At 35.5% G+C, this 21,526-nt stretch overlaps 4 protein-coding genes across 6 annotated transcripts; 3 read left to right on the plus strand and 1 right to left on the minus strand.

The window, feature by feature from the left end:
• The first annotated feature begins 466 nt into the window (after positions 1 to 466).
• Positions 467 to 3,378, plus strand: LOC105179957 (aquaporin NIP1-1). The gene is made up of 6 exons (XM_011103619.3): positions 467 to 482; positions 891 to 1,086; positions 1,178 to 1,402; positions 1,960 to 2,157; positions 2,426 to 2,487; positions 3,041 to 3,378. The coding sequence occupies exons 2-6, from the start codon at positions 943 to 945 to the stop codon at positions 3,258 to 3,260; spliced, it is 849 nt and encodes a 282-aa protein (XP_011101921.1). The 5' UTR covers positions 467 to 482; positions 891 to 942; the 3' UTR covers positions 3,261 to 3,378.
• Positions 3,379 to 3,935: 557 nt separating this feature from the next.
• LOC105179963 (aquaporin NIP1-1) lies at positions 3,936 to 5,569 on the plus strand. The gene is made up of 5 exons (XM_088876182.1): positions 3,936 to 4,070; positions 4,227 to 4,451; positions 4,558 to 4,755; positions 4,864 to 4,925; positions 5,207 to 5,569. The coding sequence occupies exons 1-5, from the start codon at positions 3,936 to 3,938 to the stop codon at positions 5,436 to 5,438; spliced, it is 852 nt and encodes a 283-aa protein (XP_088732308.1). The 3' UTR covers positions 5,439 to 5,569.
• A 2,223-nt stretch (positions 5,570 to 7,792) lies between these two features.
• Positions 7,793 to 10,378, minus strand: LOC105179958 (seipin-2). The gene is made up of 2 exons (XM_011103620.3): positions 8,864 to 10,378; positions 7,793 to 8,463 (listed from the first exon to the last, which is right to left on the minus strand). The coding sequence occupies exons 1-2, from the start codon at positions 9,959 to 9,961 to the stop codon at positions 7,981 to 7,983; spliced, it is 1,581 nt and encodes a 526-aa protein (XP_011101922.2). The 5' UTR covers positions 9,962 to 10,378; the 3' UTR covers positions 7,793 to 7,980.
• Positions 10,379 to 11,040: 662 nt separating this feature from the next.
• LOC105179960 (putative leucine-rich repeat receptor-like serine/threonine-protein kinase At3g14840) lies at positions 11,041 to 19,293 on the plus strand. 3 transcript variants are annotated; one of them, XM_088876160.1, is made up of 23 exons: positions 11,055 to 11,285; positions 11,788 to 11,962; positions 12,514 to 12,585; positions 12,687 to 12,755; positions 12,841 to 12,912; positions 13,255 to 13,326; positions 13,435 to 13,506; positions 13,587 to 13,658; positions 13,752 to 13,823; positions 13,926 to 13,997; positions 14,089 to 14,160; positions 14,968 to 15,033; positions 15,267 to 15,332; positions 15,836 to 15,898; positions 15,984 to 16,031; positions 16,159 to 16,202; positions 16,779 to 16,937; positions 17,422 to 17,565; positions 17,731 to 17,840; positions 17,918 to 18,128; positions 18,213 to 18,462; positions 18,537 to 18,687; positions 18,792 to 19,293. In XM_088876160.1, exons 1-23 carry the CDS (start codon positions 11,192 to 11,194, stop codon positions 19,002 to 19,004), a joined length of 2,439 nt encoding a protein of 812 aa, XP_088732286.1. In that variant the 5' UTR covers positions 11,055 to 11,191; the 3' UTR covers positions 19,005 to 19,293. The 3 variants fall into 3 exon arrangements, with proteins under 3 accessions (XP_088732287.1, XP_088732285.1, XP_088732286.1); XM_088876159.1 differs by having other exon boundaries at positions 11,053 to 11,285; positions 17,918 to 18,462; XM_088876161.1 differs by lacking the exons at positions 18,537 to 18,687; positions 18,792 to 19,293 and having other exon boundaries at positions 11,041 to 11,285; positions 18,225 to 18,466.
• The last annotated feature ends 2,233 nt before the right edge of the window (positions 19,294 to 21,526 follow it).

Raw genomic sequence — 21,526 nt, forward strand, 5'->3', positions numbered from 1 at the left:
GGATCCTCATCAGCAGAATCTAGCTATATATAGAGTAAGTAATTAAGGGTTTGGTTGCCAAATACCTCCTGCTGCAAATCATTAATTTTCCCTCACAACACAAAATCAAATGAAAAATAACAAGTCAGTTTTGAAGCCAAATAGCAGTTGGCCAACAACCATTTTGGGAGTTATCCATCTGATTATGGAAATCAATAAGGGGTAAATTCAAGGTAGACAGGATTTTAGTACGGATCTCCACTTCCTCATCATATATATATATATTTAATTACCAATAAAAATGAAATGATTTCATTTTGTAAGTTTGTTGTTGCATGCTCAGCTCCATAGAGGAAAACATAATATATATGTTTGTGTTTGTCTTGAATGTCATGAAACAGCATAAGCCGCTCATCAACTAGGCAAGGTTAATATCCAATTGAAAATCACTAAAACATGAGGCGATTTCGCAGAGGAAAGCATCCCATTTCTGATGTACGCAGGTAGGTAGGAATATTATTGGTGTTGTGATTCCTTGGGCAGATCCCATTGGGAAGCATGCAGATGATCATACCTATGCCATCTATAAATTATTATTAAAAACTGTCGTTTAATATCCTTACATAACAATATCAAGGAATTCATATTTGTGTTTTTAAGTTGGTAAAATATTAATGATCAGTAATTGGTTAGTAGGTGTAGTAAATAGGTAGCTATTTCAATTCATAATTATTTATATATATACATATTATAATAATAATAATAATTATATAGGAAGCAAAGTGAGTAGAAGAAAACAAGAGAGAGTTCTTAGTCAAAGGCATTGATCCCACCTTCAAAACTTAGTAGTCCCTCCCACCCCCTCCCAGCCCCAGCTTGGAGTTCATTTATAAATTGCGCCTATCTTCCAGGAATTTGTAGGAAGAGTATCTCCCGATTTTCGTTGATTGTTAAAGACAACATATGGCGGAGATATCGTCAGGTTCTGCAAATGGCAACCACACCGGAGTGGCTGTCAACATAAAGGATGATGATGATTTGAACCAGCAACAGCTCAGTGACGATGCTTCAGGCTGCGGCTTTCTCACTATACCTTTTATTCAAAAGGTACGCGATTATATGTAATCATATATCTTTATGTTGATCCTCATCACACTTAATTGCTTACGACTGTTTTTCTTGGAGAAAAAATGAACAGATCATAGCCGAGGCGCTCGGAACATACTTTTTGATATTCGCCGGTTGTGCGGCGGTGGTGGTGAACGCCGACAAAGACAAGGTGGTGACGCTGCCTGGAATATCCATTGTGTGGGGGCTTGTGGTCATGGTTATGGTTTATTCCGTCGGTCACATCTCCGGCGCCCATTTCAACCCCGCCGTAACCATTGCCTTTGCCACCTGCAAGAGGTTCCCATGGAAACAGGTATTCATCTCATTCAATTCTCTGCCTCTGCCTCGTAATTTGGATTGTTGCGCTTAATGTCAATTCTATCATTATCCCTTTCACATTGGGATTGTCGCGCTCCCCTCCTCTCCTCTCCACTCCTTCCAATTATTACTATATTATATTTATTTATTCATCACTCTTAGAGCTTGTTTGGTTGTCTTTCTCACTTAAATAATTTTTACTTTTCACTATTTAGTTAGTTGTGATTTTATTTAGTCAAACTATTTTCATAAAATGCATTTCTATTTTAATTTTGAATTTTTTAAAATTATAAGTTCATATAAATTGGTCATCCAATTTAATTAGCAAATATAAATAAATATATCTCCACTTTAATTTCTATTTCAGAAACAGAAAATTAAGAATGACAACACAAAAAATCATAAACTCCAAAAATCCCCACTTAACAAAATTTTTCATTTTGCTGAATTTAATATGACCGTACGTATTCATCACCAAAATCATCCACAAGAATAGTCAAAAAGCTGTTTCAACTATGTTTGAAGGTATTGATGGCTAATATTTTGTGGTAGGTGCCAGCATATATCGCGGCTCAAGTCCTGGCAGCAACCCTAGCAAGCGGAACCCTACGTCTATTGTTCAAAGGACGGCACGATCACTTCGCCGGGACCCTTCCCACCGGCAGCGACGTCCAGTCCCTCGTCGTCGAATTTATTATTACATTCTATCTCATGTTTGTCATATCCGGTGTCGCCACCGACAACAGAGCTGTATGTAGTTACTGATCTACGTACTTCCTTCTCTCAGTGCTCCAAATTTAGCTCTCTGGATAATTAGTTTTAATTGGAAGAGAGACAAAGTTTAGAGCTGGCAATAATATAATTGGTCTTCCCGTATCAACAAATAATGTTATTTAAAATTAATGAAGGGGACATTAATTTTTAGTTAATCTCATCGATCTGTGGTGAAAATGACATACATGTGATATAATTAGTTTAATAGTAGTAGAGTTTGATTGTGTTGTTAATTGTGGTGCAGATTGGAGAACTTGCGGGTCTAGCCGTTGGAGCTACCATTTTGCTTAACGTGATGTTTGCCGGGTACGTACGTCCGACTTATGACCATAATTATTTTTTTTTGTCTGTTCATACCTCAACCTCAACACACAAAAGGTTTAATATTCTAATATAGGATCAGCTCATTCTATTCAGAATGTGGAGTCAAGTGTCCCTCATACTGTACCAAAACTTTAATTCAAATTTGAATTTAGTCGAATTCGAACTAATTATATAATAAGTATAATACACTTATCGTGTGATTGAAAAGTGATAATATATTTGTATCCGTAGTTACGGATACAATAATTTAAGATACGGCTGACGTGTATTTAAATCACATATAATGTATATTATTGAAGGAATGAGATTTATTCATGTGGTATGGAGATTTGCTAATTCAGAGATTTAATCATAGCTTTGCGTGTACAATAAATTTTCTTCTTTTTTTATTTTTTGGTATAATAAAATCTTAAAGATATGGTTATATTTTTATTGTATAAAGTCAAAAGATGATATGAGCATCAAGTTAAAAATAATTAATGAAGAAGTAAGATGAATTGTTATTAATGTAAGTGAGTTTGGTGGGGTGGTGCAGGCCTATTTCGGGGGCATCAATGAACCCAGCAAGGAGTTTAGGGCCAGCCATAGTATCAAGCAACTACAGGGGCTTATGGATCTACATGTTGGGCCCAACAGCCGGGGCAATAGCTGGAGCTTGGGTCTACAATATCATCAGATTCACTGACAAGCCTCTGCGCGAAATCACTAAAAGTGCCTCATTTCTCAGAAGCTCAACCCGCAGCGCCTCCAAGTGAAGTGATTATGAAACCTGTTTCTTGTTTCAGTTTCAATGTACCTTGAAAAGGAAAACACAAGTCAAATGGAATAGGAATGAAATAAAAATCATGAGATCGGAGCAATTTTCACCGCCCATTTGTAATGTGAAATAATTACTACTCTTTTTTTTTTTTTTTTTTAAATGGGGGGTCGTGAATCGTGATGATGGACTCCAATTTGTCAATGCATGTACGCTGCGGTATTTGTGTGGAAAGGTATGCAAGCAAAAGTGGAGTGGAATTGGATGCTTTATGCAAATGTATTTTAATAAATTAGGTTTCCCTTTAATCTTTATTCTCTCTAACAAGACAAGATAGATTTAGGATGGATCGATTCACGGCTGCCATCGGATTGAATGTTTTCATCTAATTATTATAGTTATGGTTTTAATTAAATACTCCTATTTGCTAATTCGGTCCCTCCATTTATTGTGCCGTACAACGTCAACCCCTCCTTTTTCTTACCATTATTATGTAAAATTTTAGCCTACTTGTATTAAATTAATAGTTTAGTAGCTTTTTCAGCTTTGACTCATTTGATTTGGCAGTCCATGGTAGAGCAGCTTCCCCATAAATTGAACACAACGTTTCACTACTACTCAACATTCCATGTAAATCTACATAGCAGATACATACACTATATTATAATTATACATGGCTGATGAGATACCAGAATTGGCCAATGGCAGCCACTCCTCAATTCTTAACATTAATGACGACGAACGCAACAGAAAGTATGTTGGCCCTTCCTCTCCTACCTGCTCTCAGACCTTACGTTTCATGCAAAAGGTAAAGTAATGCTTCAACAGTTTGAGTTTCCATATGATTCCGTTAAATGCCAAAAAAGATTCCATTTTCCCAACCCTCACTTAAAACTTCCCCCCCAACTAAATTAATGCAAGCCATTTTCCCTACACGGTCAAATTGAGGAATGTTTAAGTGCAGCTGATGGGGGAGTTTATGGGCACATACCTTTTGCTGTTTGCTGGTTTCGCGGCAGTGGTGGTGAACAAAGAGATGAATGATCTGCTGACATTTCCAGGGGTGGCAGTGCTGTGGGGGCTAGATGTGATGGTCATGATTTACACGGTCGGCCATGTTTCCGGTGCCCATTTTAACCCGGCTGTCACCATTGCTTTCGCCACCTGCAACAGGTTTGCGTGGAGACATGTGAGTAGATAGTAATGAATTTTACATGAAACTATCCAATTAGCATCTTGAGAAATAGTTTCAATTGTACAAAATTCTGAGACAAGATGTACTTGATCAACTGCAGGTGGCAGCTTATGTCTCAGTTCAAGTGCTGGCCTCAATACTAGCAAGTGGAACAGTTGAAATAATATTTGGGACAGAGCAGCATCACTTCCTAGGAACACTTCCATCAGGCTCTAATATTCAGTCTCTAGTATTGGAGTTCATCATCACATTCTACCTCATGTTTGCTGTCTCTGGTGTTGCTACCGACGACCAAGCTGTTAGTTATATTCTTCTCAACTTAGATAATCAACTACTGGAAATACATAACAGGACGCTGACAAAATTGAAAGTTTTTAATATATTTCTGTGAATGCTGATTGTACAGGTAGGAGAACTCAGTGGACTGGCCTTGGGAGCTACTGTAACCATTAATTCCCTACTAGCAGGGTAATAATTTTAAACCCTTTTCACCTTCATTTCTTCTTGTATGTCTACCCTAAAGGTTTTCTACACGTTCTTTCTCCCTTCCAACTCGCAAACTTTTTCTTCCAACTGGTTTACTTCACCAAGCAACCTGTAAAGTACATACTTATTTCTTTGAGTTGGCTGCCATCAGGAACTCAGGAAAAGGTTCATCTGAGCCTCTGAAATATAAGATTAAAGAATTTATTAAAATTAGAGAGATCTGTTTAAAGAATACTGATCCTGAGCTGATTCTGTTGTGGCAGGCCCATTTCAGGGGCATCAATGAACCCAGCAAGAAGTTTGGGCCCAGCAATTGTTTTCAGCAATTACAAGGGTATCTGGATCTACATCGTTGGCCCAATAACTGGGGCCATAGCGGGGGCCTGGTTCTACAATATCATCAGGTTAACTCACAAACCTTTCAGTGAAATCCTCAGCATCAGATGTTTCCACAGAAACTCGGCTCGTATAGACTCGAAGCAACAGGGCCATTAACCTGAAAAGAAAGGGAGATCTCAGCTTTCTTGTTGACCTGCTTCAGATGCAGCATTTCTTTTTGTTTGAAATTCAATAATAGAAGAACACATACAATAATACATAAAGCCATTTAGTCATGAAAAAAGAAGAAATTAAGTTAAACAAAAAAAGGACATTAAATAAAGTCTATACATAGTATGTGCATGGTCACCTATCTGGAAAATAAGTTCACATTGCCCCGCTCTCTTATAGACACAGGCGCGATCAGATGCAAAGACATTATTAGATTTCAATGGAAGAAGCATCCAGACCTCACAGACACCAAGACGTACCTTTGAGCATGGAAGGCGCTACTCCTCACTCTCCGCACATTAATAATGAAGGCCCTTCTTGTTACTGTGTCACTGTACAGTTTATGCATATGGTAATTCTCCCAAGATTTTAATTGCTTTTACAGTGTATTCTAGTCATCCTTTTTGGCTCAAAAAAGAAAAAAAAATAAAAAGAAAAGAAAGGAAGCAAGGAAAGAGAACCTCTACCTACCTTTCCACTTCTTCCCTGAAAACTGAATTACTACTTTGAACCCAGCAAGGAGTTTGGGTGCAGCAATTGTTTCAAGTACGCGAAAAGGCGCTCTGGATATAGATAGTAGGTCCAACAGTCGGGGCCATCACAGGTGCCTGGGTTTACAAAATCATCAGCCTACTTGAGAAGCTCTCACGTGATATCACCAAGACTGGATCTACCCTTAGAAGGTCGGGTCAACACGTATCAGATCAAACTGACAACTTCTGCTCCATCCTGTATCCCAAATAGCGTTTCCTTGTGTTTTGCATTAGCATAAGCTAGGTAACCTCCTTAAGACATAACGGCTGAAATAGGAAAACTATCTATGTAGTATATACCATCTGACTCCCAGTTTTCACTGCAAATATGTAACCAGGTCACTCCAATTTTCCACGACTTCATCTAGCATTTTGGCAACAATTTGTTGATCAACAGTCTATTTCGAAAAAAGAAAGTGAAGTTTGGTCAATCCAAACCAAAAACACTGAAGAAATCTTGTAAAGATTCACCAAAGACCCTATGGAACTCAGAAAAGCTAATCTGTTACAAATAAATTTTGTGACCACTATTGCTTATTTAATTCAAGGCTGGATAACTAACTTGTAGATGAACTGCACAATTTTCCAGTAACTGGTATGTAGTTGTGTTTTCTTCCTGCCTATGAAATTGGTTTGGCATAAATGATATCATATACATTTACAAGCTGTCATACTACATGATAGTACAAGAACAAGTTGTTAAAAGGCCTTCGGCTAATAATGCCGTTCTCAGCCAGAACTTGTTGAATCCTGACGTTGCTGTCAAAACAGAAAACTCCTCTCTCCCTCAACCTGCTGGGACACAGGGGAGTGCAAATTAAAGGAAAAAGTGTATCTATTTACAATCTTTCAAATTTAATGAAGTGAATAGCTACAAGTAACAGAAGTTCAGAATCATAAAGCAACTACCAAAGACATGTTTCAGAAAACCCACAAAAATGGTTGTTCCTGTACTAAAGAAAATTCACTATTTGCAATACCAGTAGAACGTCCACCATTTTACACTGAATACACACCTCAACGATCCGATGTTTTCGCTTGCAATTAACAACACCAAGAATTAGTATAACTGACCAATGAGAGAATAGTAGACATCATCTTTCATTGCAGAATGAATCAAATTAATTTTTGAAAAAGACAACACAAGTGTGTTATGGAGCAAGGGATCATTTCCTAACAAGTACCAAAACTAAGTAAATTTCCAGGAGTTATCCACCATAGTATAAAAGCTTATCTATATGCAAGAATCCAGTAATCAAGAAAGCTGATTCACTCTAGTTTCCTGCAACTTTTCAAGTAACCTCATAAATTTCCTATTTGGCAACTTCATAAATGCGTCTAATACTCCATCACCTACAACCAAAAAAAAAAGAAAAAATCCAAAGTAGAAAATTCTGGAGAGAGGAAACAAACTTGGGTAATTTATTTATCCTTCAATATCATTGATTTTGCGAGATACACAGGAGAACCAATAGCATATGGAGCTTGCAACAAAAATCAATTGTGTCAGTAATTCTGTTGTAGTAACAGATCAACTCATTCAAAAGTTCAGGAATCTATGATTCAAGGGAAAAATTAAATAACAGGAAGGGGTAATGAAATGTGGAAAAACAGATATTATGGTACAAACACATAGTTCATTTGCAAGCAACCTATCGGAGTTTTCAGTAATCCGAAAATTGCCAAAAAATAGAAATGGATAGCTGATGTTTGCAAAGTAATCGAGGCTTGTCAGCATTAAATTTAGCATTTAGGAACACGTCAAAATAGAGAGAAACAGGTAGCCACTTGAGCAATATATACAATCTAGCCATCTATTTCCCAGTGTCAGAACATACTTACAGATAACAGGGATCAACCTGTTATACACATAAAATCAGCATTTGTAAAGTACAACCACAGAACCTATGAAATATTCAGCACCCTTATATTAGCCAAGTAGCTAGGTTTTACTTCTAACTTTGACTTGGACGATCATTCTGTGATGCACCTCTATTAGTAACTTCCCTCAATTTTATTTTTGGGATAACGAATGGCTTGCAGCAGATGAGAGCAAAAGCTAACTCCATTATAAAGATAGTCATGCTAATCCATACAAATAATGTTTTCTTCCAAAACCATAGGGCCCTTTTCAGCAAAGGAAGTTTAGACTCCAGGGTCAGAGATGCAGCATAAATTTCAGGGATACCAGCACCGGGGAGGAATTCAGCTCTCTGTTCGATAACCACCCTTAAGCAGGCAGTAGGTACGTCACCTTCCGTGAAACCTCTAAAGTTTATTTTCAAATTCTGGGTTTCTGTTGTATAGCCAGTTAAAATAGGAGCAACTTTAAGGAGAGTCAGCAGGAGACGGATGGGCTGACTTCTATATTGCAACATGCATGGGCGCCTTGAACTTGAAAGAGTTTTACCATCAGTAGCGAGGAAATCTACTCTGACCTTCAAGAAGAAAAACAAATGAATAAGCCCTATAAAATTAGAAATTGAAAATTTCAAGATCGAATTAACATGAATTCAACAGTATTTAGTGCATGACTGCATTCGCAAATGAAGCAACTATCTATGAGGCCTCATATGTAAAATCAGAACAATACTATCCATTAAGGTCTAGACTGCACAAGCTCATCGTATGATACTTCTCACCACGACAGGCAGAATTATGGTACCCAAAGTGAACACCTTACATTCTTTTATGTGAAGAGTACATAGACAGGCAAAAGTTTTATGCAAATGAACTCATGATACAACGTAACCTGCAGGTCACCACTATGCTCACCACAAGAAATATGTATTGACTACTTGATAAAATCTCCACTATAAAAGAACTTTGGGTACATACCTGGAAAATCCCAAGATTCTGGTTATATTCAGACTCCGGTAATGTCAATGAAATTGCAGTCTGCAACTTATAATTAGGAGGTACAGCCCTTGATCCACTTCCCATGGCAAGTCCGGGCATCTCTTCATGATATATATCATGGCTTAGTTCTGGGAATGCAGCAATTGGTACGAATGCCACTGGACTCTTTGCGGTATAATCAAAGTTCAAACTTGTCTTCATTCTCATTGGCTCCTCCACCACTCCCCTTATCAGCAAACCACCCATCACAAATGCTGACACTAACAATGCCACCAATAGTGAACACACATAGCTGGACCACACTAATCCCCAACCACACTTCAAACCCAGTTTCCAAATAGCTTGGTGGTCTTTCAACCACTCATACACAAATGGAGACAGATTATCAAATACAAGACTCCAAATACTTTTCATTTCCTGGATTAAATATTCTCTCCCACGCTTCAAAAACCCAAATGGATCAAACACAAGCATGTACAGGTAATAAATCAAGCGGAAGGGAAACATAAAAGACTTCACTAACATATCAATTTGGAAGCTGATGACCTTTATCGTTATGCCTGCTAACGTCAAAAGAGGGCTCATGTGGACATCACAATTTTCTCTCAAGTTCAATTCGTCCCCATGTAAACCATCCTCTGAATTAGAGTTTTCACCCGTCAGGTTAGAACGTTCATAGTTGTTGTCATTATTCTCCCCATCCGCACTATCTTTTGCAGCCTCCAAACCGTTTCCGGGCTCCACAGATTCTGAATTTTCATTTTCCAATTTCTTCTCGCATTCTTTAGTTCTGGAAGAGAGCTTTACTTTTTCGTCCCGAGGAAGCAGAAAATTCTCAAAACTCACCGAAGAGCTAGGCCTCGACATATCCATTGAATCGCCGGCAGAAGCCTTACGTGATCTCCGGAGACGTAGAGTCGCTGGAGGCACGGTTTGATCCTCCGGCAACAGCACATCACAGGATTCGATTGGATCAGAAAAAGTTTCTTCGCAATCATAGAACGTGAAATCATCCAGCGCATCGCGGAATTCCTCTTCGTCATCGCCCGACTGGGTATTCAACTTGGCGTCCTCCATCCCAAGACTATTCAGTGATTGATTAGGGCGTGCGTGCAAAAGAGAAACTAGTTATGAGAAGTAGGATCAGAGCACGCTGAGGAGTTAAGAAAGCATAGAGCAGATGTATGCCTAAAACGATTGTGTGTGTCGTTAAGAGCGGATCATGAATCTTGTGGCTTTGAGGAGTCGCGACTTATGACCCGCAAATGCACAAATGTGACGCGACAACTAAAGTCGGTACGCGATTTAGTGAGAACAAGCGAGTTTAAGTAGAAAAAGTGAAACCATCATAACCACCAGCAACACTTGGTTACAAATCTTACTCCAACTCCTTCAATCAGCCAGTAATTGCATATAAACACATCAGATGTCTCTTTGGTCTGGACAGCATTCAAGAATTGTGGTAGAGGAGTCTTTAGTCTTGGTTTCCCTAGTAATGAACAAGGGGGAGAGTGTTTGCACAAACATATTAAAGCCCATGTCAGGAATTTCATAATGCCATAATAGCCGTCAAATTCATTATTGGCCATGGGACCCACAAATTTTTTAAAAATATAATAATTATTCAAATGATAAGACTAGTTGTTTTGTTGAATTTTCTGCATATATGGGTATTTTTATTGAATTGCAAATTATTGAACCTTTGTATTTTTCATGTTTTCAGTAGAAAATATGTGTTGTTAATTCCGTATTGATTTTCATATGAAATAAATATGTATGTGATTGTTTAATGATATTGTATTTTATATTAAATTACGATGTTAAATAAATATATCTATAGTAAAATTACATATAAATAAATATATATTTTTTAACTAGTATTTTAAAAATAAAACACAAACAGTCGAATGGGAAATTCAAAGGCTGTAATAATAAACTTAGATAAATATATAGGGAAGCGGACAAAAACGGCAAAGACAATAGTTGTACTACGGATAATATAATTCAGTGATCCCTTTATATTCAACCAAAAACAATGGACTTTTTATTCAGTCTGTGTCACTCATACTGTCGTTTGCTTGCCCTTTCTCTGTCTAGTGTCTACCAATTTGCCTTTTGGACTGATATATATATATATATATATATATGTACATAAACACACACACATATACATATATATATATATATAAATTTGTCAAGGAAATTCTCATGAATGCTCTCGTATTCAAATACTAAAAGTGTCCTTAAATTATATATAGCCTCGTACTATACTTATATGCATTGATTCTTGGAGCTCCGTGGTTGAAGATGCTTCCCAGAAAGACTGTGGTTTCTTGGGTTCTTGCGGTTTGTTGTCTCGGGCTTCTGAGATTATCTGAGTCGCAGGTGCCACAAGAAGAAGGTAAGAAACTGATTTGCTGCTCTTCTTTGTTTAATTTTCTTTTCTATGAGTTTGTATCTTGTGGGCTGCCCCCCTGAAACAAGATTAATTAAGAAAAAAAATTTGGGATAAGCATTACCTGGAAGCGAGATTGAGTGGAAGACTGGTTTTCTTGATGAAAAAAACTGACAAGAACTACCAAGAAGCAAGATTAAACTTGTTTTCTTGGTTAGAAAGAACATGCAAGAGTTAATCAAGAACCACGATCGAATGAAAGCTTGGTTTTCTTGATGAAAATACTGACAAAAAATTGCGAAGAACTTGTTTTCTCGATTCAAGAAACAGAAGATTGAACGAAAGACTTGTTTCCTTGATATAATAACTAGATAAAAATTAACCAAGAAGCAAGACTGAGTGAAGAGAAATTAAAGCGTCAGAGTGATGATATCTTGAAAATCTCTTTTTTAGTCTTTGCAGTAATTAAAGAGATCAAGAAACTAATAGATAGTGAATTTCTCTGTAGTGGATGCTCTCCAAGAAATTGTCACTGATATGGGTGCAACATACTGGAGATTCGATGCTGACTTATGTGAAGTTGAGATGATTGGGATTTCGCTGGTGGCTCCAAGTGGCTCCGAGGGTTATGTTGAATGTAATTGCAACTATAACAACAACACTGTCTGCCATGTTACAAAAATGTATGGTTCCAATTTCTTATCTCTTACTACTGCTCAGTCAGTGTTTTATTCATTGTTCTTATTTAATAGATTTCCAACTATAAATGAGATCTCCATATGGACCTCATACAATCTAAAATGATTCATCCTCTCATGAGTTGTGCAACATCTCCAGCTTATATCAGTATGTCTTCTTCAAATTGTTCTATCTTGAATAGATTTTGTTGAACTTCCCGGAGATGGTCATATATACAGTCCTTCATCAAGTCTGGAAAAGCGAACAACATCCGAGAAATATTTGGGGCCTTTCTTATTTCTAAAAGGAAAAAACCATGTTCACTTTAATGGACTTCATTCTCAGCAGTGAATGAAGGCTTCATTAGGTATTTGATGAGAAATGGATATTGTTTTTCTAATCTATTTCATGTGGAGTTCATAGTATTTTGTGTAAGGCCTCTTTTATAACACCATTTCCCTAGTTATGGCAAAGAGATACAAAGTAACTCATGAGATTTTTTCGGGGCAGTTGACAAGGCTCTTCATAATTTGAGTTCATATTCCATTTATTGCAGTGTCATTAAGAGTTATAACCTTCCTGGAAGTCTTCCACCTGGTATCGTGAAGCTTCCGTACCTCAGGGACATGTAAGTTTCCACTCTAGTGATCTCACAATTTAGTGATTTATGCTGACTTTCATATTTAAAGCATGTGATCCAACATAATTTATGAAATTTTTTCTTTTCAGTGATTTTGCCTACAACCTTCTAAGAGGTACAATTCCAAAAGAATGGGCTTCGATGCAGTTGAATTTTATGTATGATCTATATTGCACTTGTGCCATGGCTCTAATACATTGTTGACTCATGGATCATTAACAATGCTGCTAAATTTTTATGCAGCTCTGTCCTTGTTAACCGTTTATCAGGGGAAATACCGAAGGAATTGGGAAACATTACAAGCCTTACATACCTGTATGTGATCAGTTAATCTTCCCTTTTGTATAGTGATAGGGATTTGGTAACTGAAGGTGGTGATTAAATGGGAATGTCAAGAATAGTGCCATAATGAATCATACTAGAAGCCGCAACCCCCCCCCCCCCCCCCCCGGATACTCGTTTGAAAAGCATGGCCAAGTATTGAACACATAAGAAAAAGGGCAAAAAATTTGAGAAGCAACCCATAGATTTATGGTTTACCTCTAGTGAAATGCTGTTGGCTATCTTATAGAGGTTCCATGTTTTTTCCTATGTTTTCACATGTTTATTTATATATAACAACTAACTTTTTTCTGCACTGTTATGATATATGATCAGGAACCTCGAGGGGAACCAACTTTCAGGTGCTGTTCATGCTGACATTGGGAGGTTGATAAATTTAAAGACTTTGTAAGATCTCATATCGCAGACTGGGTTATATAGTTTACCTTCTAGAAATATGATACTTGAAACCACAACTGACAATTTCATTTTGCTACATTGTTCATTGAATTACAGGATCCTGTCCTCCAACCAACTAACAGGGCAATTGCCTTCTTCATTTGCAGATCTAATAAACTTAAGTGACTTGTAAGCACAAATATAATATTCTTCAACTAAATGTTTTGAAATTCTGTGGTGTATTCAATGGTTTTCCTTTTGTACTACAGTAGGATAAATGATAACAACTTAAGTGGACGAATACCTGACTTTATTCAGAACTGGAAACAGCTCACTAAATTGTAAGATCTCCATGTACCCTAAACTGCAGAGTTTCTATAGATAATATCACTTAGTATTCTCCATCTAACACTGGTTATATGATGTTCATGAAGAGAAATGTTTGCAAGTGGACTGGAGGGCCCCATTCCCTTAAACATATCTCTTTTGAATATGTTAACTGACTTGTGAGTTACAACATTCATAAGTATTGCCCTTACCTTTTTACCCTTCTTCAGTATTTCTGTAGCAGTTCATCTAAGGATATTGTGATGGATTTCTACATACAGGAGAATTAGTGACCTAAAAGGGCCGGCCCAAGAATTTCCAGTTCTACGGAGCACTCCAGGCCTTGTAACGTTGTATGCTGATAGCACTGCATGTTGCACTATGCTTCCTTGTTATCCCCATTGTTTATAAGCTACTAAAATGATTCATTCTTTTCTTGGATAGGATATTAAGAAACTGTAAAATTACTGGAGAAATCCCTGCATATGTTTGGAGACTTCGACTTCTGCAAATATTGTGAGTAACCTGACTATCACTCAGAATACATATAAAGATTCATAAGTGTTTGGTTGGACGGTTGTTTATTGGTTGAACGATGTACAGCTTTTCATTCTTTGATCATTTTCATCAAATTTTAAGACAAATGACATTAAACTGCAATATTCTTGCCTGGCCAAAATTATTTCAATGTAGATTTTTATGATATTAGAAGCAAGCATGTTTGTGATATTCCTTGCGCCTGAATGGACATCTTTTGCTTAACCATGTTGTGGTAGCAATTTTTTTCTTAAGTTTTGTAACATATGTGTATGTACAATAAACTGTGTAACACTTGAAGCATTCAAGAGTCAGATCATATTGGCTAGAAGAAGCAGCAGCTAGTCATTATCATTGCATTGGCTCCAAGTCTGAATTGAAAGAAAAAGTCATACTTCAAATTCTAGTTTTTATTATTCTATTTCTAATATGTCTCTAAATTAATGAGCTAACATCAGCAATGATTGAAACTCAGTTGATGGTGAGAGAGGAGGTTATCGTCTTGGGGATTTCTAGAAACTTTTTGCCCTTGTAACTTTCTGCTATGGGTACCTTTGGAATTTTACATGTTATCGTATCAACTCTTGCTTGATTCAGAATTCGGTTGGAGAGCTCATCCAAGGGTCTTTGGTCATATCATGTTGCCTTACTAGTGGGCCTTGACTGCATGTCGTGTTCATATTACTCGTTATACTTTCTCTTAAATAAAAATCAATGTCTATTTAAGTATCTATGATATGTGGCTTTCTGCTTGTTGAATATATTATGTGTTCATGATATTGACAGGGATGTCAGTTTCAATCGGTTAGTGGGGAAGATTCCAAATCATATCGCAAGAAATCTGAAACTTGTGTGAGTGTAAATTTCAATATTTTCACTTCATTACGTTTGGTTCAGTTGCAAATAATGTTACTGAATATGAGAATTTTATGACAAATTAAACTTATCTTCTCTTACTTTCCCCTTTACTCCCACCCTTCACATAGTTCTTTTTTTTAGATATTTGGAGCTTCTTCTAAGCTTCTTCCTGCCTGCATTTTCTAAGCTTGTGTATCATTCTTACTTCATGGAATTTGTGTGAGCAGGTTTGTGACTGGGAACATGTTGAATGTATACATACCTGATACACTCTTGAAGTATGGAAGCAATATGTATGTTTTATATCCATAATACTCGCTGGATAGTTCATTTTCACCTTGTATGCAACTCAGGCTTTCTTTCCTTCTTCGGGCTTTTTATTTTGGAGAGAGGGGGTTGTGACAGGGTGAGGAGGGAGAAGGCGGATTGTGGTGATGCTATTTCATGAAATTCACTTTTATGCTCAACAACTCACCTCCATTGTTTCAAAAAGCTCAAATTCAAACTCGATTTCCTACCACAAAGTTGAAATTAAGTTCTTTGGAATATCTCAATTACTTCTAAAAGCTAATGTTTCTTGTGAGACATTCGAAACATAAGATGGAAGGATACTGACATCAGCACTGCTTGTTAAAATAATACTGTGGTCAATTCTTTTTGTGCATGAATGGCCAATGGGAAAACTCTTCAAAGAACTTTAACGATTGCTATCTTCAAAAGTTGTAGGATGCTCTTATAGCATTCTTATTATTTAAATAATCCAGATAATAACATCTTTCTTTTGCTGATACTGCAGTGATCTTTCCTACAACAATTTTACTTTGCAAGAGCCAGACGAACATGCTTGTCAACCAAACATGTCAGGAAAACCACTAAATTTTACCCATTACGACTAACTTTGACTCTTGTGACATTAATCTTTTGCTTTATTTTCCTTGTGGCAGGAATCGTGATGTCAACTTGTTTGAAGGCTCATCTACATCAAATGGATTGTAAGATGCCCTTTCTTCTTTCTGCTTTTAGTAGAATACTGATATGGCCAATAGAGAATAGAGCAAAGCAGTGATATAGCCAAGTACATCTCTCATGCTAACTGTTCTTTCCCTTAATGTTAAACAGACAACGAATCCTTCCTTGTGCTAGGGATGTAGTTTGCCCTAAATGTAAGTACGCTATCCTTTTTTCCCCCTTTTGAAAACTTTTATACAAGTACTTTTCTGAAGTAATATGTCTCTTTAACTCCACAAAAGATGAATTCTGTTTGTACTTAATCAAACTGGAATATGTAAAGATAAAAATAGAAGTACAGTGGACTTTGAATTTTACATGTTACTAAAACCATAAAGCCCACTCCACCTGAATAAATCTTTGGCTTTGTGTCTGCACTAAGAACTTGAAGGACTTCATATTTCTTTTTCACTTACAGATTCATGCTACCAATCTCCTCCTTCAAATCATAACAGTCTACTTTTGGTTTTCAGCAGACACTTGGGAACTTCTTGGACAGTTCTACTTTAGGAACTCCTATCTATACTTAAGGCCAGACTCTTGCTGCACTTAAAATTTGTAACAAAACCCCCTAGAGTGATATGCCTAAGCAAAATGAGTACTCTTTGGGGCTCCTTAGCATTTTCATATTTAAGTTGATTCTAAGGTTATATAGTCTTCCGATAACTAGTTTTGTGCAGACTTTAAGAGCTTGAATTTGTAATCAAGAATATTATGTTTGCCTCTAGCAGATAAATGTTCTCTGCAGGTTAATTGCGATGAGGATGATTTGACTATTAAAGAAAGGAATAGAAGAGTTATATATGAAGGAGATTCTGGAGGTGATTCTGCAGCATATTTAAGTGGTAACTACTGGGGCTTTACTAGCACTGGTGACTTCTTAGATGAACGTAATTACCAGAATTCACGTTCTATCAATTACACCGACTTCAGATCTCTGCGACTTGTACAGTCCAGCACGCCTTAGCCCTCTTTCACTTTCATATTTTTCTCTCTACATCATTGTTTTATCTTCTAATTAAAATTTATTCTATAGTGTCAGACTTGATTTTGTCATAATTTGAGTACATATAAAGTATGCCTCAAGGTTCAGTTTGAAATTTGTCGTATTATGTGTTAAAATCCATCTCAAACATTGGAGTGATCCCCATGTATGCCAAAGTTTCAAAAGAAATATTTTGCTTGAGAGCATGCGCATATGTAGTTTGGGGTCTTGTCTTCTTTATCTTTGATAATGTATATTCTCGGTGATCTCTTGGTTGCATGCTTTTCTGGTTTATGCAGCTTACGTGTGACATAATACCATCAACCTGGCTATAACCTACTGGTCTTGTTCGATAGAGGATTATTTTGTTTATCTATCTTTTTCTGCAGATTTTAGAGTTTGTTCGGATGGCAACAAGAAGAATGTAACTGCTTATATAATAGCTGCAGTTTTGGCAGTGTGTGTGGTTCTCTTAATATTGGGCATACTCTGGTGGAAAGGTTACTTAAAAGGCAGAAAAAGAGTTGGAAAAGGTATGCCACAATTTTATGCCAACAAATGCATGTATTCGAAGAAAAATTTCTACAAGACAATTTTATCGAAACAACTTCGTGTCCAATCACAGCCTATATCTCTCAAATGTGAACAGGGGTGCAACTAACGGTTCATTTTATGCTTTTCGTGGACAAATTTTGAAGGTCTAGAATTGCAGACAGTTGCTTTTACTCTCAAACAAATTAGAGCTGCTACCAACAACTTTGATGCTGCAAACAAGATTGGAGAAGGTGGTTTTGGCCCCGTGCACAAGGTGCTGTTTCTGCTGAAAGATTGTTTATTCTATGCTGTTTATCGATTCCTGTCTTCTAATGCACGAAACTGTTGCAGGGTCTACTACCCGACGGTACCATAATTGCTGTAAAGCAGCTCTCCTCTAGCTCAAGACAAGGGATCCAAGAGTTTTTAAATGAGATTGGCTTGACCTCTTGCTTACAACACCCAAATCTTGTGAAGCTCTATGGATGCTGCATGGAAGGAGATCAATTGGTTATAGTATATGAGTATATGGAGAACAACAGCCTCGCCCATGTTTTGTTTGGTAAAATTTTGGCTTATTCTATAAATCTCTGTTGTCATATTATTTTCCTGCTGTATTTACTCAATGACGACATCTGGCTACTAGATCGTTCTTCAGATTCAAACAAAAGCCAATTGATGCTAGACTGGCCCACGAGGTTCCAGATTTGTATTGGAATTGCAAGAGGATTAGCTTTTCTCCATGAGGAATCAACATTGAAAATTGTTCATCGGGACATTAAGGCGACTAATGTGCTGCTAGATAAAGATCTTAATCCTAAAATATCAGATTTTGGATTGGCTAGGCTTAATGAAGATGAAAAGACACATATTAGCACGAGAGTTGCTGGAACAATGTGAGTTTCATCTCGTATGTTAAGATATTGGTCAGTTCAATCAATCCACCTTAATCCTTTCATCTTTGTTGCAGAGGATATATGGCGCCTGAATATGCACTATGGGGGTATCTGACTGAGAAAGCAGATGTTTACAGCTTCGGAGTCGTGCTTCTGGAAATTGTTAGTGGCAAAAGGAACAACAATTATATGCCAATTGATAATTTCACTTGTCTTCTGGATTGGGTAATAAAGCATTCTTCTTCACCTCTTACTTTTGTTGTACTTTGGTGATCATGTCAAGCTTCTTGCAAACCATGAAGTTACAATATAAAACTATGATATCGCAGGCTAATCAGTTGCAAGAAAGTAAAAAGATGGATGAACTTGTTGATGAGAGGTTGGGTTCTCGGGCCGACACAGAGGAAATAGATAGGGTGGTGAAAGTAGCACTTGTGTGCACAAATGCAACTCCATCCGTCAGGCCTACAATGTCTGAGGCAGTGCAAATGCTTGAAGGGAAAATGGCTGTGGGAAGTCCATATAACAAGGATGTGAGGTAAAGCCGTTAAAGACGAGGTGAAACCAAAGCGCTAATTGGAGCCAGTCGCAGAATTCAACAACGATACGAACGGATGCAGGTTATTCTTCATCAACCTCTGGGTTTAATGAAATCAGTAGAGATTCTATATCATATTGATGAGTGGAGATGCTATTCTAGCTGGAAGTAATGCAACTATGTATTTTATTTTTGAATGATGGAATTTCCACCTACTGTAAATTTGAAATTTGATTTTTACACTGGAGAGGGATTTATATTGTAGAAAAGATCACTGTTGTCCTTCTAGATAACCTTAATGGTTTCTCTTTGCCTGGAAGCCAGCACTGTTTTAGCACAGAATGGCCATCTCCCTGAGGAGGAAAGTAGGTTCTCTTTGCTTTGGTCCCTTTTTATCATTTTTGCGGTAATAGGAGACAATGTGCTCATTTTCAATATCGACACTAATTTGCTATTCACCCTTTACAAAATAAATATACTTGTCTTATTTCTAAACCAGGTCTGTCAGCAACCTGTTGTGAAATTCAACATATTAATACACGATTACTTGACTTAATAGAATTTAGTTACTAACCCGATAGGAAATATAAAAATAAATTTCGTCATTCTAAATTTTTCAAAAGTGTATGACGTATTTATTTATCACAATTAATCTCAAATTATAGTGCTCTGAAAAGTATGCACCCGGTTTGGTGACATGCAGATTTAGAGTTTGATGAGAATTTTGAATGGGATCGTGTGATCAGGGAACGTGGATGTCCACGTGTATGGCGACTTGCTTTTTAGAAACATCATCATTTATTTATCAATTTCTTTTTAATAGTAATTCAAGTTTGCTTTGTTTTTTATTTATAAATTTATATTAACTAGCCGCCGTCTGCCTGATCTTCATTACTTTTAGCACGTGCAAGTACACAGGGTAAAAATATATTTATTATTTTAAAAAATTGTTAGAATTTTATGTTGACTTTTCAAGAAAGAAGCAACCATGTATTATTGACAGGGGACCCAAAAATATATAAAGTATAATAATTATTCAATGATAAGACTAGTGGTTTTGTTGAATTTTCTACATATATATATGTGTATTTTTATATGAATTTAATGATTATTAAATTGCACGCTATAGTGGATATTTATTTTAATTTATGTTAGTAATCTATAGTTTGATAACTATGAAAAACATATTGCTAATATTTTAATACAGTGATGTAGTCATTATTTTAAAAAACATTTAACCTTTGTATTTTTAGGGCCTATCCGTTTATGTTTTCTGTTAAAAAATGTGTATTAATTTTTATGTGGAAAAAATATGTTGAAATTATTTAATAAAATTATTTTTATATTGAATTGTGATATCAGATTAATATATTTTTAGTAAAATGGATATGAATAAATATATTTTTAATTTAATTACTATTTTAAAAATTAAAAATTAAAAATAATATTATTTTTACATGTGATGTGTATATTAAAAGTAATAGAAAATAAAATAAGCGTTGTAATAAAAGATGTAATCCGAGATAAATAGGGTCCGGACAACAAAGTAAAAAACAATAAGCTAAATTTCATTTTACTTCCTTTGTTTTATTACATTAGAAAAAAAACTCAATTGTGTGTTAGAAATAGGCAAAAAAACCCTCATGTTTTCAAAATCCCAGTAAAAAAAATCTCACTCTATTATAAATTGACGGAAAGTGGCGTCGATACATGGGGAGTGCACTTGATTATCGATTTTAGCCATTTTGGTTAATATTTTACTTTATTTTGGACTAAAGTACCCCTTATATGAATATATAAGAGAGTAAGACATTTTTAACTTATTTTCTGTATATTTTTTACTTGTTTTTAACTTGTCTTGAGTATTTTTTTTATTTTTATCTCTCTAAATAATTAAAATTTTATTTTAAATATATTTATTTAAAAATATTATATAAAATTTTAATATTTAATAATTTCAATTTAAAATTAAATTAAATATCCTAACAAATGTCGATATTAATGAAATATAAAAATTATACATTATCAACTAATTTAATTATTAAATAATTAAAAATTATTAAATAAATTATATTTAAATTTATTATAGTATAAAAATTATACATTATTACTTTTTATTTCAAAATTTTTTTAGAAATACAGAAAGATAAAATATATTTTCTTATACATACATTTTTATTTCATAATTACATTATAAAAAATAATAAACTAATTTTAATTTAAATTTAGATATTTACATGGATATAAATCTTAAATAACTATAGTGAATTATAATTTATAAATTAATTTAAATTATTATTTAAGTTAAACATTTTATTAATTTATATTATTTTTTATTAATTAAATTAGAAATATATATATATATAAAGGAAAAAATCCAATATATATATCAGACGAATCATTAATTAAATATCTAATAACTATTATAATTATCTAAAATTATTTTTAATTAATAAAAATATATATTTAATAATTAATTAATATAAAAATAAGAAAATTTTGGGGGTGCAACGTGTCAAGGATTGG

This window comes from Sesamum indicum, linkage group LG12 (assembly GCF_026168435.1).
Source record: "Sesamum indicum cultivar Baizhima isolate 11 linkage group LG12, ASM2616843v1, whole genome shotgun sequence".
Classification (NCBI taxonomy): Eukaryota; Viridiplantae; Streptophyta; class Magnoliopsida; order Lamiales; family Pedaliaceae; genus Sesamum; species Sesamum indicum.

Excerpts from the sequence above, each read along its gene's own strand:
- LOC105179960 (XM_088876159.1), top strand. The coding sequence starts at position 11,192 with ATGCTTCCCAGAAAGACTGTGGTTTCTTGGGTTCTTGCGGTTTGTTGT. Across the intron at positions 12,586-12,686 it reads CTTCCGTACCTCAGGGACAT|TGATTTTGCCTACAACCTTC; the intron begins GTAAGTTTCCAC and ends TTTTCTTTTCAG. Across the intron at positions 12,913-13,254 it reads ATTACAAGCCTTACATACCT|GAACCTCGAGGGGAACCAAC; the intron begins GTATGTGATCAG and ends ATATATGATCAG.
- LOC105179957 (XM_011103619.3), top strand. The coding sequence starts at position 943 with ATGGCGGAGATATCGTCAGGTTCTGCAAATGGCAACCACACCGGAGTG. Across the intron at positions 1,087-1,177 it reads CTATACCTTTTATTCAAAAG|ATCATAGCCGAGGCGCTCGG; the intron begins GTACGCGATTAT and ends AAAAATGAACAG. Across the intron at positions 2,488-3,040 it reads CTTAACGTGATGTTTGCCGG|GCCTATTTCGGGGGCATCAA; the intron begins GTACGTACGTCC and ends GGGGTGGTGCAG.
- LOC105179958 (XM_011103620.3), bottom strand. The coding sequence starts at position 9,961 with ATGGAGGACGCCAAGTTGAATACCCAGTCGGGCGATGACGAAGAGGAA. Across the intron at positions 8,464-8,863 it reads AGAATCTTGGGATTTTCCAG|GTCAGAGTAGATTTCCTCGC; the intron begins GTATGTACCCAA and ends TTCTTCTTGAAG.
- LOC105179963 (XM_088876182.1), top strand. The coding sequence starts at position 3,936 with ATGGCTGATGAGATACCAGAATTGGCCAATGGCAGCCACTCCTCAATT. Across the intron at positions 4,452-4,557 it reads ACAGGTTTGCGTGGAGACAT|GTGGCAGCTTATGTCTCAGT; the intron begins GTGAGTAGATAG and ends GATCAACTGCAG. Across the intron at positions 4,926-5,206 it reads ATTAATTCCCTACTAGCAGG|GCCCATTTCAGGGGCATCAA; the intron begins GTAATAATTTTA and ends CTGTTGTGGCAG.